This window comes from Lithobates pipiens, unplaced genomic scaffold, assembly GCF_037356315.1.
Source record: "Lithobates pipiens isolate NorthernLeopardFrog02 unplaced genomic scaffold, aLitPip1_a1.2 Scaffold_18, whole genome shotgun sequence".
Classification (NCBI taxonomy): domain Eukaryota; kingdom Metazoa; phylum Chordata; class Amphibia; order Anura; family Ranidae; genus Lithobates; species Lithobates pipiens.
The window spans coordinates 629,752,819-629,769,687 of NW_027507758.1; the positions used below are offsets into that span (position 1 = coordinate 629,752,819).

At 44.8% G+C, this 16,869-nt stretch overlaps 1 protein-coding gene across 1 annotated transcript in view; it reads right to left on the bottom strand.

Annotated features, from left to right (window-relative positions):
• Positions 1-1,295: 1,295 nt before the first annotated feature.
• The window catches only part of LOC143989933 (uncharacterized), a 359,732-nt gene continuing 344,158 nt past the window's right edge, over positions 1,296-16,869 (bottom strand). The window contains exon 13 of the mRNA XM_077490205.1: positions 1,296-9,912. Coding sequence (XP_077346331.1) covers positions 8,904-9,912 — 1,009 coding nt within the window. The 3' untranslated portion in view covers positions 1,296-8,903. The remainder of the gene's footprint in view (positions 9,913-16,869) is intronic.

Consider the following 16,869-nt stretch of genomic DNA (forward strand, 5'->3'; position numbering starts at 1 on the left):
TTGCGGTATACTATATTCCTTTTTTAAATCTGAGAATGTTTTCAGAATTCTACCGTCGTATAATTGAATCAACCTAGTTATACCCTGTCTCTCCCATATATTAATCTTCCCAATTAATAATACTTCCTGTAAATTCTTATTATCCCACAGGGGTGTATACTCTGACGGTCCTGTACATCCCATCAATGTTTTTACTGTTTTCCATACCTTGCTCATCATATTTGTTATGGGGTTCTTATACTGAAAGGAATCTGCCTCCAGCACTTCCACCAGCGTTTCATGTAAAGCTCCTGTCAGCATTATTCTACCACTTGAATTACCCCCCCCTCATGATCACAACCCACCAGATGCTGCAACTGCGCCGCCAGATAATAGTTCCTAGGGTGGGGTACCGCCAGTTCCCCTCTTTCCGTTGGTAACTGTAACATCTGGAGCCGGATCCTCGCCTGGCCCCTTTTCCAAATCAGCTCCCGAAAAAGAGTTTTAAACTTTTTTTTTTCAAATGTAAGGATGAGCTCAGGCGTGTTCGCATGGTCCACGTGCAGAGCCCGCCAGGAAGTTGGCGCTGCGCTAATCACAGGCAGTGAGACATTGCCCCGATACACGGCTGCAGATATCGGGCAATGTCTCATTGCCTGTGATTAGCGCAGCGATGCGTTGACTTCCTGGCGGAGTCTGCACGTGAACCATGCGAACACGCCTGAGCTCATCCCTAGTCAAATGGCACCAATGTGAACCAGAGCTGACACATACAACACTGCCTATCCACCAACTGAATTCACTATCTGCAACTCTCCACAGCTGTTATATATAAAGATTCCACCTTTATCACTTACTTGCAGGTGTGCTCAAGCCTAGGTTTACATTGGAGCGATTTATCATGCGATTTGATCTCTCAAATCACATGACAAGTTGCAGCCTATTGGCGGCAATGCCACTGTTCCAATCGATGAGACACCGGTTTGCAAAAGTAGTTCCTGTACTACTTTTGCCGATTTCAGGTGCGACTTCAATAAAACATCTGTATGTGAAGCCACACAGATGTCTATCAAATAGCACCTTAAATTGCGCTGACCTTGCTCCTTTGAAATTGGGCTACTTCAAGTGACGTACCCCGATTTCAAAGTAGCATCAATGTGAACCAGGGCGAAGTGACTATTTTTTTTTGGTGCACAAATACATATAGAAATAAGATATAAAAGATATTGCACTTTCCTAAAACCACCACCACCACCCACAAACACCTAAAAAGAAAGAAAAGAGAGAGAGAGAAAAAAAAATAACACACAACAAAGCTCAATAATGTATCTTTATTTTGCCAGCAGAAACAAAATTATGTATATTCATTTACTAGCTTCAAAAAAATTTGTACAGGACATATGGTGCTACATTTAGCAAAACAGTTAGCATTTGGGTTGTAAGGGTCCTGCTCATAGGAGCTTACAATCTAAAATGTGTCTAAACCTTAGAGTGGACACAGCTTTACTTTCAGTGTATAACGGGGAACACATCACATTTTTATCTGCAAGATTATAGGAATATACTTAACAGTCATTCTTCTTACAAATCATTCCAACAGAATATTAAAAAAGACACTTATTCAAAACATAACACCCACCACCACCCCACAATCCACACACATACATTGGTGACCATGTTCTGCTGGAAGCTGCATTTCTGTGTACACGATTAAGCAATGAGATCAAAGAGTAGAAGGTCAGCAGAAGCTTCCAAACTATGTTTGCACAGTCAGACAGGAACAATACACACACAACATTGACAGCATGGCCACATAAACCCACTTTTGAATGAAAAAATGCACAAGAATTTCAGCAAACAGCCCTAGTTGGGTGTTTGTCAATAGGCACAATATAATTTCTTCTCCCCCACAAATCACTGCAAAAAACCTGGCCTTCTCAGGCCAAACAAACCCCTCCTACTGCAGTCCTTTATGTAAGTATTATATGTATTGTTTGCACACTGATACACACCCAATAGAAGTACACGCCCACCATTATCTTTCAATCTGTCTCTTCATGTATGTCTAAAGTGATTGCACCTGATGAGCAGGAACACATAATACTATTTGCAACTGTGTTAGCCCTTGGCTATGTGCATCAAATCTCAAACTACAGGCCAAAGATCAAAATCCATTTGCATGCACATAAACAAAGCAACCGTGTTCTAAGCATATGTACCTGTGCTGTGTAAACCCTACAATTTTAAATGTCCAAGTCCCTGGGCATGATTAGTGCTAACAAACTTTAACATCAGTCCCTGGCTGCAATGAGCTTCCAATATAAAGTCCAAAATTAACTTTTTTACATTAGAGACTATTTTGACAGGAGACAAATAAAAAGCCAGCATATCTTTAGATTGTGGTGAGAAACTCACACAGGAAGAAATCAATGTTATTGTTTGTGCTTTGTAAAGACACCTGTGTGAGTTTGGGTAAAGATTGTTGTGAGATGGAGAGTAACAAGTGAAAGTGACAGAGAAAAATATATTTCTCTTATATTCACCGACCGACACAGCTCCCCTCTGTAACAAAATGCTGTTAGCCCTATCACTGGAGATTACTAGGCAAAGTTGTAATACAACACTTCAGAGTTTTTAGTTCTGCCCAGGGGGGCGGTCCCTTAGCCTACAATCCCCACAGACTGCCCTAGCAGCCTCAGTTTTATTTTGCCTAGTGAAGGAGATACACCTAGGAACCCTGCGGGCCCATAGGTCCGTGTTTTTTTATGCAGAAGCTTGGCTTTTTGCGCAAGATGAATGATCCTGTGATCTTCTATCAACAGCCGGCTGGGTGACAGGCTGGCTCACTTATCCTTGTAGTCTCCCCAGTCCGGCCATCGAGCGTGTGCAGGTCGCAGCTACTGCTTGGCAGGCCATGACATACCTCAGCTCCAGAGGTGGTCAGTGAGCTTTTATGCTCCGGGGAATAAATATGACGGGGTTACTGATGTCTGCGTCACAATATGCCGGGCCAGTAACCTTCCCTGTACTGATCAGTAGATGGCTACAATGGAATGTCTCCCAGCTCTTCAGGACTGGCAAGTACAGCTCTCCCTGTCTCGGCAGGTTTGAGCAGCTGGGCATTCCCTGGGAGGTCGATTTGGGGGCCCCCTCTCTTCTCTCCCCTGTCCCTAACTCCCCTCCTTTCCTCACGGGGGGTCTGTACATGTACTGAGAGGTGTGTGTGCGCCCTGGGCTCTCACCTGGGTTCTGGCTGTGCTGGGGTGCCTGCGTCCTGTGTGCTTTAATCGCAGAGGGTGCCTCTGAGGTTTGCCCCTGTGTTGGTGCAGCTGTGTCTGCCACATGTTTTTCTTTCTGCCTCTCATGGCGCTGGCTGGCGGCCATTTTCAGTGTGGGCAAAGGAACATCATACTTCTGGGCTTCAAGCGGCCATTTTCTTGGCGATTCCCTATTCAGAACACTGGCGGCCATTGTCTCGATGATTCCCTATTCAGAACACTGGCGGCCATTTTCTTGAAGCCAGACCACGTTTTTTGTGCTCCTGTGCCCTCAGCTTCCTGTCTGGTCATCACAAAGCGCTGGGAGGCTGTGTAATCTGGACACGTGTTTCAGATCGCTCAGTGATTGTTCACCGTTCGTACTGCCACCGACACAGCTTTGGTCCCTCTGCATCTAGGAGCACTAGGGATCTACAGGCACTGCTGTAAAACAGCACAGAACTCCTCAGGGCGGTGAGTCCGGCGGGTTAGAACCCCTCAGTCAGCGGCAGCAAGGAGGGTGGGACTGTCACTGTCCTAAGTCCCCTTCGGGTGACAGACAGGGTAGGGTCAGCATGGCTTCAGAAACTGGTGTTTCTTTCCCCGAAATCCAGGCAATTGCAACCGGGTCACCTGCGGACTGTTCGGTCCCTATGGACACCCTGACGGCGGTCCTCAATTCGTTCGTTGCCAAGATAGAGGCAGTACATGGGAAGAAAGGTGCTAAAAAGTGGCCCCTGCCCCCCCATCCTCTGGGGAGAGCTCTGACGCAGACTCGGGTCCTGCTGAGGCCAGTGACCCCTGCTCTGTCTTGTCAGATGACGCTGACCAGGACCGTTTGGACAGTGAGGATGAGTCCCCGTCCGGGTCCGTGCGCAACAAAGCACTTGTTGGAGCACTTATCACAGCTGTGCATAATACCCTGAAGATTCAGGAGCCAGCGGATCCATCTGCTAATGTACCAGTCCCTTTTGTGTCCCGCAAGCCAGCACGTTCACCTAAGGTATTTCTGTATCGGACTTATTTTGACAAGTTCATTTACAAAGAATGGGGTCGCCCACAACAGACCTTTTCAGTCCCCAAATACATGGCGGTGCGTTACCCTTTTGAGGAAAGCCTTCTCAAGAAATGGTCGGCTCCTTCGGTCGTGGACCCCCCAGTATCCAGGTTAAATAAAAGTAACCATGATCCCAGTTTAGGGGACTCCTGCATTCAAGGATCCCACGGACAGGAAGGCCGAGGCGGTGGCTCATTCCTTGTTTAAGGTTGTCGGGTCTTCCGTGTGATCTGTACTGGCATCCACACTTGTGTAGCAAACACTGACTGAGTGAGCAAAACTTTTGCACTGCGAATTGGGAGAGCAACAGGCCTCCCCTGTCTGCATGGAACTAGCAGATAAACTAGTGCAAGGCCTTAAGTACGTCTGTGACATGGCCCTGGATACTTTCCCTCTGTTATCCAGGCCTTCAGTGTCAGCTGTGGTGCTGAGGCGCCTGATTTGGCTAAAATGCTGGTCTGCTGACCAGGCATCCAAAAAAGCCCTGACAGACTTTCCTTTCCTTGGCGACCGGCTCTTTGGAGCCTCGTTGGATGACATTATTAAAAATGCCACTGGTGGTAAGAGTACACTATTCCCACAGGCCAGGAGAGCTAAGGAGCCATGCTGTAGGCAAAGGCCCTCTTTTTCCGCTAACAAGCGGCCTTTTCGTCCGCCCGGAGCTTCAACGAAACGCCCCCATTCCAACAGGACGCCCACGGACGGTCAAAAACGTCCCTGGAACCGCAAGCCTAACAATCCTGCGAATAAAAGTGCTACCGCATGAAGGTTTCCCCCACCCATGTCTCGGGTGGGGGGGGGTCGCCTTCGGGAGTTTGCAGCCCGGTGGTCCTCCCGGTTATCCGACCAATGGGTCTGCGATCTGATTTCCACAGGCTACAAGATAGAGTTTCGCTCTTGGCCACCAAACAGATTCTTCCCCTCCAGCATACCCGTATCCCCGGTTCGCCGGGAGGCCCTGTTGGGGGCGGTAAGGGATTTGCTGAATCGCGGGGTGGTTGTACCAGTTCCGGAATCAGAATGCTTCCAGGGATTCTACTCAAATCTTGTGTGGTTCCCAAGAAGGAAGGGGTACGTCCGATCTTGGACTTGAAAGCCCTCAATCATTTTTTAAAGTGCAGAGGTTCAGAATGGAATCAGTTCACTCAGTATTCGCTGTGCTCCATCAAGGGGACTCCCTGGTGTCCTTAGACATCCAGGATGCATACCTGCACATACCCATATGCCTTAGGCATCAAAAATGTCTGCGTTTTGCAGTCGGGGAAGCCCATTACCAATTTGTAGCTCTTCCCTTTGGTCTGGCATCAGCCCCCGAGTCTTTACCAAAGTTCTGGCTCCAGTATTGGGGTTGCTGAGATAATGTGGGGTCGAGATCGTGGGCTACCTAGACGATCTCCTCCTGAGAGCTTCTTCCGCCTCAGAATTAGAGGAGGATGTGGCGATCACCATGCAAACCCTGCAAGAATTTGGGTGGCTGTTGAATCTAAAGAAATCGGTGATTGTACCGACCCAGCGTCTGGAGTACCTAGGTTTGCTGTTGGACTCCAGGGAAGAGAGTTTCTCCCTTCTGACAAATTGCAGACTCTCAGATCTGTGGTCAAACTACCGATCAACCGCAAGTAGTCGTCGCTCCGGTTTTGCATGCGAGTACTGGGACTCATGGTAGCCTCCTTCGAGGCAGTACCCTATGCCCAGTTCCACACCAGAGTGCTGTAGAAGGAAATCTTGTTAAAATGGGACAAATCTCAGTTGTCCCTAGATCGACAGATCCAGGTGAGCCAGCCAGGGACTCTCTGATCTGGTGGTTGAGGTCCCCGGTGATTCAGTCCGTAAAATCATTCCTTCCTCTGAAATGGACGGTGATCACTATGGACGCCAGTATATCCGGTTGGGGTGGAGTGATGGGGGTTCAGTCGGCTCAGGGCCTCTGGTTGACGAAAGAATCAAAGTTGCCGATCAATCTGCTCAAATTGAGAGCGATCAGGCTGTGTCTCCACACATGGTCGGTGAGTCTTCAAGGGCGTCCGATCAGGATACAGTCGGACAACGCCACGGCTGTGGCGTACGTAAATCACCAAGGGGGAACAAGAAGCTCAGCCGCTGCTCGGGAGCTCGCACACATACTTTGGTGGGCAGAGCGACATGTACCGGCCCTGCCGGCCATTTACATCCCGGTGGTGGAGAACTGGCAGGCGGACTTTCTGAGTCGACAGATGCTGGACCCAGGAGAATGGGCATTGCATCCGGAGACATTCAAGCTGCTGTGCCTGAAGTGGGGTACACCAGATTTGAATCTACTGGCCTCCCGTCTCAATCAGAAGGTGCCAAGATTCCAAGATTGGCGGCCTTGTGCTGCAAGTCGCCCTATCTGGTTATCCACAAGGATAAGGTGGTGTTGCGTCCGCAACCGTCCTTTCTACCGAAGGTGGTCTCGGCTTTTCATATAAATGAAGTAATTGTATTACCATCGCTGTGTCCTAAGCCGAAGCACCCAAAAGAGGTGGCCCTTCACGCTTTGGACATGGATAGGGCTCTGAAGGTGTAATTGTCTGCCACGGCCCTCTTTCGGAAGTCAGACTCACTGTTTGTTTCGGTAGCTGGTCCCAAGAGAGGCATGGCGGTCTCGTCAGCCACCATTTCCAGGTGGATCAGACAGGTTGTAGTACAATCCTACGCCTTGAAGGGGCAGGTGCCCCTCTTTCCGGTCACAGCCCACTCCACAAGGGCAATCAGAATGTCTTGGGCCTTCTGACACCAAGCGTTGGTCGCTCAGGTGTGTAAGGCAGCATCCTGGTCGTCTGTCCATACGTTTACCAAGTTTTACAAAGTAGACCTCAGTGCATCGGCTGATGCCTGTTTTGGCCGCAAAGTTTCGCAGGCGGCCGTGTAATTGAATATGCAAGCGATATTGTTTCCTGTTTTTTTTAAATGCAGTACAGTTATGTTAATGCACTGTTGCATTACTTCTGCAGTTGGCTGCGATCTTGGGGATCACTCCTGTTGAGGATACCCTGTTTTGTGGTGGTTTTCCACACACTGCTGTTTTTTTGTGGGTTTAGTTTCACTAGTTCCCACCTGCCATGGTGGATGAAGTTTTTATGCTGTTTTTTGCCACCCCTCGCTTGGCACTGCTTGGGGACGTCACATTTTGTTACAGAGAGGAGCTGTGTCGATCAGTGAATAAGAGAAAATAGGATTTTTGTACTCACCATAAATTCCTTTTCTCTGTAATTCACCGACCGACACAGCACCCACCCCACCCCTTTTTTCTCTTTACGTTATACTGCTTGTTGACGTACTGATGCTGCTAGGGCAGTCTGTGGAGATTGTAGCCTAGGGACCGCCCCCTGGGTAGAACTAAAAGTTCTGAAGTGTTGTAATACAACTTTGCCTAGTAATCTCCAGTGATAGGGTTAACAACCCATTTTGTTACAGAGAGGAGCTATGTCGGTCGGTGAATTACAGAGAAAAGGATTTTACGGTGAGTACAAAAATCCTATTTTTCCCAAAACATCAAAACATTCCACATTCTAACATTCTTAAAAACAAAATAGATGAGAAAATAAAAAAAATAAAAATAAGAGCAGCAACATTGTTGCAAGGAACATTTCAGAGAAAGATACATTTCATTTCAACATTAAAAGTATTTATTTATTGTACCATTAGAATCAAAGGCTGAAACCATTGTTCCACAGGCAACAACTCTAGTCCCAGAAGGATACAGAACCAGACAGTGTGGCTTGCGCAGTGGGGAGCCGGCTGTGAAGCTACAAAAGACAGAACCAGCTTCCCACAGCATGCCAGTGCTGGGAACCTGAAGACCAGAGAAGAACTGGCCCCGTTGAGGACAGCGCTGGACCCCTGGACAGGTGGCACTATTGCTTCTTTCCTACCTACCTTAGGGAACATCACAAAGGTGTCACGACTCATAAAAAAACGATAGTCAATGCCGGCAAAAAATAGCAGGAGATTACCGACAGCTGGAGGAGAGGAAGGAGGGAACACAGCCTGCAGTGTGGGAAGGGCTGCAACCTGCTGGAAGTATTTGCTTAAATGGGGAAGCTGAGAGGAGCATCAAGATTAATCAGCTGAACATTACCGGTGATCTCAAAGCCTGACAGGAGTGGTTCCTTGCAAGACATAACGGGGATCTATTGTTGGTTTTCATTTGTTTGATTATCTTTTTCCTCTGAACAAGCTAACGATTCAGCATTTGTGGCTAACTTTGTATATATTTGTGGCTAACCTTGTGCCTATTGGGGTCTATTAGTCCGCATTATCAGCAAATGAAAGACAATTATCATAGAGCACGGATCATATATGTTTTAATTAGCACTTAGCACGTAGTGGGATATTATTCCCTGTCATTATTATTAGTATTAGATTTGTTGTAATTCAAGAATCTGTCTGTGCCTTAATAGAAGGGTAATTTATAGTGCACTATTGTTTATCACGTATATCGGGTGTGCTTCTTCCCCACATTAGAGCTGTGATGTCCAGCAACATTCATATAGAAGACATTTCCCGCATTCAATGCACTAATACACCTCGAGGCTTGTGCGGGATCTCTTTTGTACAGGAACACAGGACTTGAGTGAGGAACAATTCCCTCACTCAGGACAGGAAAGTGACTTCTTCCTCTTGTGATGTCTCTGATGTCTGTAAAGATAGGGCTTCACTGAAAAACATTTGCCGCACTCAGAACAGGAATACGGCTTCTCCCCCGTGTGAGAGCTCTGATGTGCGTAAAGATTGGACTTCGCTGAGAAACATTTCCCACACTCAGAACAGGAATACGGTTTCTCCCCCGTGTGACACCTCTTATGTCTGGAAAGATTGGACTTCACTGAAAAACATTTCCCGCACTCAGGACAGGAATACGGCTTGTCTCCCATGTGAGATCTCTGATGGGTGTAAAGATTGGAATTCCGTGAAAAACATTTCCCACAGTCAGGACAGGAATACGGCTTTTCCCCCGTGTGAGATCTCTGATGGGTGTAAAGATGGGACTTCAGTGAAAAACATTTCCCGCACTCAGGACAGCAATACGGCTTTTCCCCCGTGTGAGATCTCTGATGGGTGTAAAGATTGGACTTCAGTGAAAAACATTTTCCGCACTCAGGACAGGAATATGGCTTTTCCTCCATGTGAGTTCTCTGATGGGTATAAAGATGGGATTTCTGTAAAAAACATTTCCCAAGCTCATCCCCCATGTGAGATCGCTGATGTGTGTAAAGATTGGATTTCTGTGAAAAACATTTCCCGCACTCAGGACAGGAATATGGCTTCTGCCCCGTGTGAGATCTCTGATGTGTGTCAAGACTGGACTTCATTGAAAAATATTTCCCGCACTCAGAACAGGGATACAGCTTCTCCCCCGTGTGAGATTTCTGATGTTTGCGAAGACTGGACTTCTGTGAAAAAGATTTTCTGCACTCATCACAGGAATACGGCTTCTCTCCTGTGTGAGATCGCTGATGTGTCTCCAGCGTATACTTCACTGAAAAACATTTCCCGCACACAGAACAGGAATATGGCTTCTCTCCTGTGTGAGTTCTTTTATGTACATTAAGATGGGATTTAGAAGGGAAACACTTCCCGCACTCAGTACATGAAAATCTCTTCTCTTTTGGAAGGACGGCACCGTCGCTCACTGTCTGAGGTTCCTCAGGATAAGAGGAATACGATGGTCCATCTACACTGTGTGGTGCCGGATGGACATTTGAGGTAGTCGGGTTTTCTCCTGGACTATACTGTGTGATGTCCTCATCTTCTACTTTACAGTCTGGAGACAAAGTGAGACAATCCTCTGAGGTTTTCCTCATCTCCCGTCCATCTACTAAAATAGAAATACAAAGATTATTACTAGACATGAGCTGATTGGTTCCCCTAAACCAGGACTCCGCCCACATCAGGCAGCTTTGTCTCTGAGGATCTTACAATTCCCCCCTCAAGGTAACTAGTAAATGGGTCCTCTGATCTCCTACCAGATCATTTCTTTATTCACGGACCTTAGTCAGAGAGTGAGGAAACAATGAGAACTGTCTTTTATAGGAGTGACAGTGATGAGGGGATTATAGGACGAGTGTCCCCTCCCCCTCTATCACTCATTGCCATCTTCCCAACACAAGAAGTCCTGCACTTCCTTATTTAGTCCATGATTTAGTCATGAATAACAGCGGGGCTGAGCCCCACCAGAGGTCAGAGAGTGAGGATGGGGGGAGAACAACCAAGATGAAGACTGGACTGATCCTGAAGACCCCCATCATTGGGTTATTGACTCCTCCCTCATTATCACTTTCTGTTTAAGGTTCCAAAGTTTAAGGATGTTATCACATTATTATCAACATGTAAAAGTCTGTGCTCCAATCACATCATCCGATATAAAATGTCCAGCTGGTAGAAAATGGGTGTAACAAAAGAGACTACATATTATGTGTATATTTAGCACTCGGTAGAGGGGAGAGAGCAGAAGTTAGGACTATGTAATTTATAACATATTGTATAAGATACAACAGATAGGACTATAGTGTATATACTGCAGGGGTCAGGAGTATGTATTGTACAATGTAAATTATACAGTGTAAGGGTCAGGAGTATGTAATGTACAACACAAAGTATATAGTGCAGGGGTCAGGAGTAGACATGTGCATTCGTTTTTGTCAGAATGCATTTTCGTCCGAATTTTGGGTATTTTTGTTATCGGAACGCGCACAAACCAAAAACCGAAAGATTCGACATAAACAAATGCTTTATTTTTATTTTCGTTGTGACAACAGTTCAATATAGATAGGGGATTCGACATGACGGTGACAATAGCAAACTGTGTCCATCGAACTTGTGGTCGAATGTGCTTAACCTTAGCTCTATTAGTCCAAGATTATTATACATAGAGAGAAAAGATTCGACAAAGAGAGAAAAGATTTTATATAGAGAGAAAAGATTCAACATTATAGAGACAATAGCAAAAAAGGTCGAATGTGTCTAACCTAACTCTACTAGTCCAAGATTATTCGACATAGAGAAAAAAAGATTCGGCATGAAGAAGATTCACGAAGCTGTCGCCGCTAGTGGACATTTATGGTCGAGTGCTCCGCCCATAGGTTATAGAAGAATTCTAATGTTGGTTGACCAGTAAGAATAATTGATAAATATAATTATTACTAGTGTCATACAACATTAGAATTCTAATATAGCTTGTAGGTGGAACATTCGACCAGGAAATGTACGATTGCCGCGTCGTGAAGTTTAGCTGCTCCGTCCTTCAATGACAGATTCAACCTTAATTATTTTAGATTTGACGAATGCATTTTTTAACGAAACAAAATAAATAAAAACAAATTTCAGGAGTAACTAAATAAATGTATATAGGGAAAAACTCCTTTGAAAAAGTTACGTCTTGTAACGCAACGCGTCAGGGAAGGAATTCGGTGTCGGATCCATTACTTCCGGTTTACGGCCGAAACTGGAAGTCCGCGTCTGCTGCACACTCTGCTGTTTTTTTAAATGTAAGTGTGGATTGTTACTGTTGATTATAATAAATAGTGAAGGTACTACACATGAGAGCCCTCTGTGTTTTCTCACTCTCTATGACCTGGATATCCTGGAGCTATTGGGAGGGCATTTAATATTTAACACCACAGTGAAAAAACAACCAGCGGTGGAGCAGTGTGAAAGAAATAGAAGCCAGCAGTTATCCCTATATACAGTGCCTGTTTATGAGATATTGGAGGTGAGAGGCTGGGGGAAATAGGTGGTGCACCCATTAAATGCACTGAAGTTTGCAGTGATTTGTCACATGTGGGAATCATCTTTGCACATCTTTTTGCATGAACTTTATATTTTGCAATGGCATCAGTCATCAATGCACGTTAATTATGGACTATCACGTGTTTATATTAATTGTTTGATTAATTATTTTTCACGTATATTTCACTTTACTATTTTTATACATTAATTCTTATATGTATTTTACACGTTTGTTTTTATTTGAATGGTTTATGCGGATTATTTTAGGTGTCTGATTATCTCTTCACGGACATTTATTCACCAATTGTTGCACTTGTATTGTATACACGTGAATTTTTTTGAAGTATTGATATTGATTTACTTTACATTTTTTATTTTTGTTACACTTAGTGGTAATTATTTGATTTATATTTTTTTGAGATTACCATTCACTGATTGGATTTATCACATTTGGTAGCGCCGCATTTTTATTAATTTATAAACTAAATAAATGTATTTTTTCGGATCAAAACTAAATTCCAAAACAAAATATTTCAGTGTGCACATGTCTAGTCAGGAGTATGTAATGTACAACGCAGAGTATATAGTGCAGGGGTCAGGAGTATGTAATGTACAATATAAATTATATAGTGTAAGGGTCAGGACTCATAATATTGGTATTCAGTAATCAGTGGAAGATTAAATGTTTACATGAGACAAGTTGCAGAGGTCCCACACCGCTGCCTCCCATCTCCTGAGACTGCACTCAGTGACTTGGGTCTGAGACTATACAGACATATCCCTCCACCCGGCACAACCAGCAGACAACAGAACAAGTAATCCTGGGGGGATTGTTCTGTCAGAAATCTTGCCATAACCGGGTATGGGGCAGAAGACCCAAAGCACATACCCCAGGTGCCTAGGTCTAGTAACATCTATGGTGAAAATTAACATTTTGATGTCCGCTAAACTCCAGAATCTCCATAAATCCAGTCTAGATACATAAATTGTGTCTGCAGCACAGAGAAGGAAGATTATCCAAGAGAAATCCAGGAATACAGGACGGGGAACACAGCTCAGGAAAGTGACCAGGGGATTACAGGCTGATATCACCCAGTCCTTGCCCTACTCTGGACCAATCAGTGAGCAGTATGGGTGGAGGAATGTATTTAGTGTTAATGACCCACCTGTGCTGATCTCTGTAGGAGTGTCCTCCTCTATAAATGTCCCCGTTATTCCATCCTCCTCCATAGACTGCTGATCATCCCTCACATACCTCTCTTCTTCTTCTGATTTCACCTCAAATTCTATATCGATTGGATCTCCACTCTAAATCAAGAAAATGAGAGAGAATATCATCTGTAAAATATAAGCTTTCATATTGGGACATCACATAAAAATCCACACATTGTCATCACAAGTCCATGTTCTAGATGCTCTGTCCCACCAACCTTGAAACAGTGAGGGATGGTTTGATCTTCCTGTGTGGAATCCCGGGAATACAGAGGACGAGGACATCTCTCTGGTGGGTTCCTGGTATCAGGTGGCTCCATCATATCCTTGTGTCCTTCTGATAACTCCTCCATCACTCCATACTCCTCATCCTCCTCTTTATACTCTTCTTTAACAACAACATTATAATCCCCGAGGTTTCCACTCTGAATATATAATAAAACATTCATTGTAACTAGAGATGGACCGAACACCCCCCCATTTGGTTTGCACCAGAACTCCCAAACAGAGAAAAAGTTCTGACCGAAACGATGAACCCTAATAAAGTCTATGGGACCCGAACTTGAAAAATCATAAGTCCCCATTTTGAAGGTTTATATACAAGTAATTGGCCATGAAAAGGGTACGGGGGCCAGGTACTGCCCTGGGGGACATGTATCAATTCTTTTTGTCTTATTAAAAAGATTTTCTTTCCAAGAGCAGTGATTTTAATGATGCTTAACCACTTTCCTATTGGGCAATTATATATACTTCCTAACCAGACCAATTTCCAGCTTTCAGCGCTCTCACGTTTTGAATGACAATTACTCAGTCATGCAGCACTGTACCCATATGAAATTTGTGTCCTTTTTTCACCGTGGGTTTTTATTTATTTTTTGCTTTAAAAATAAAGAAAAAATAATTGTTCTTCATTTTTGTTATGTATATTATTTAGTCTGTGTCAAGGTTATAGAGTCTACAAGCCTTGGTGCCAATCACTGAAAATTGATCACACCGGATCTACTGATGGCTTATCTCATTTCTTGAGACACTAACAAGCCAGGAAAGTACAAAAACCCCCAAATGTCCCTTTTTTTTGGAAAGTAGACATTCCAAGGTATTTAGTAAGAGGCATGGTGAGTTTTTAGATGTTGTCATTTTTTTTCCCACAATTATTTGCAAAGTGACATTTTGTTTCCAAAATTGTCATATTAACAGGTTATTTCTCTCACACAGCATATGCATACTTGTAGCTATACCCCAAAACACATTCCACTACTCCCCCCCCCCCCCCCCCGAGTATAGCAATACCACGTGTGACGCTTTTACACAGCCTAGTCACATACAGAGGCCCAACAAACAAGGAGCGCCATCAGGCATTCTTGGAGCATAAATGACATCTAATTTCCTGACTAACTATCACACATTTGAAGGCCCCAAAGCACCCAGAACAATGAAAAAGGCCCAACAAAAATTACCCCACTTTGCAAAGTAAGCACCCCAACATATATTCTATAAGGCACAATGTTTTTTTTTGAGCATGTCATTTTTTACCACAAGTTTTTGGAAAATGTAGAAAGAAAATGAAAATAACATTATTTTTTACACAAAGTTGTCCATGTATAAGATATTTCTTACACATAACATGTTTTTTGTTGTGTACATTCTGCAACTCCTCCTGAGTATGAGGATACCACATGTGTGAGACTTTTACACAGCCTGGCCACATACAGAGGACCAACATGCAGGGAGCACCATCAGGTGTTCTAGGGACATAAAATTACACATCTAATTTCCTGACTACCTATCACACTGTTAAAGGTCCTAGAGCTCCAGTACAATGGAAACGCGCACGAAATGACCCCGTTTTGGAAAGCAAACACCCAAACGTAGTAGTGGCACTGTAGGGGCACTCGGGATCATGGCAACTCATGCTGCTGCAGTGTTTCTCTCTCCTCACACTGATACAGCATGTGAGGAGAGGACAAAGAAACACAGCAGCTGCGTGAGATGAACCGGGAATGATCCCAGTTTGTTGACAAAGTGATCGCTCCATCATTCGACAGAGCAATCACGTACTAAAGGGCCACTGTGATTGGGGGAGGTGGGTACCCTTAGTCTGCCTGTAAAGTGGTGCATCTGTACCATGTATAGAACCTGCTGCAGCAAAACTGACATTTAAAAGAAGAATTAAATTTCCGGCAATATAATATAATTTCCAGGCAATTAAAAAAACAGCATGGGGGTCCCCCCAATCCATACCAGGCCCTTTAAAAAAAAAAAAAAAGGCGTGGGGTCCCCCCAAATTCTATACCAGACCCTTATAGGAGCATGCAGCTTGGTAGGTCAGGAATGGGGAGGGACTATCAAGCGCCACCACCCCTCCTGAACCATACCAGGCCACATACCCTGAACATAGGAGGGTGCCCAGCATGTAGGAGTCGGGGATGTCACAAGAGGGGCAGTGCCACAAGTTGACGTCGCTCAGTGGATCCGCCTTCTACATATATAAGAACCGTCAAATGGCAAGCCAGGCATTTTGACTGTGGAGCGTCTTTTTTTTGAGTCGTGGTGCAGCGGGCATAGTGATTGAAAATGGATCAAGATCCAGGGGAGAGTTTATTTTTATTTTTTAAATAAAGGTATTGTCAAAAAATGTCTCTATATTTTTATTACTTTTTGACACATTTTTGGTGAATGGGTAGGGGTACTATGCACCCCATACTCATTCACATGGGGGGGCCAGGATCTGGGGGCCATCTTGTTAATAGGTCTTCCAGATTTCAATAAGCCCCCGCACACAGATCCTCACAACCACCGCCCAGGGTTGTCGAGAAGAGGCAGTTGTCCCCATCAACATGGGGGACAAGGTGCTTTGGGATGTGAGGGCCCCCCTGCACCAAAGCACCCCCCCATTTTGAGGGCATGTGGCCTGGTATGGTTCAGGAGAGGGGGCACTCACTCGTCCACCCCTGTTCCTGGCCTATCAGGCTGCATGCCCGGATAAGGGTCTGGTATGGATCAGAGGGGGGCTTCCACATTTTTGTTTTTCACTTTTTTATTGCCAACACTGTTTATTTTTCAATCCAGCTGTCGGGGGAAGCCAATTGACAGCTGATGACTCATCCGTTGTGAAGAATGCAACAGCCAGCTTCCCGACCCCGCTCCTTAATAACCAGCTATTCACTGCACCTTTATTGGGCAAGGCATTACCCAATCAGGGCTTAGGATGCACTGTGTAGCGTGTAGTGCATTGCAGAGCGAACACCCACCAAATGCTCTGCTAATTCTGGTGTTCACCAAAACGGGCAAACAGGCAATGTTCAGACCAAACCGTTTGCTCAACTTGAATTGCTAAAATTATGCTGTGTATAAATTATAACTACCAATAATTGTTAAACATCTACCTGATGATGGTGGGGGATGGTGTGATCTTCCTGTGTGGAATCCCAGGAATACAGAGGACTGGGACATCTCTCTGGTGGGTTCCTGGTATTAGGTGGCTCCATCATATCCTTGTGTCCTTCTGAAAATTCCTTCATCACTCCATACTCCTCATCCTCCTCTTTATACTCTTCTTTAACATCAATATTATCATCCCCGAGGTTTCTACTCTGAATATATAATAAAACATTA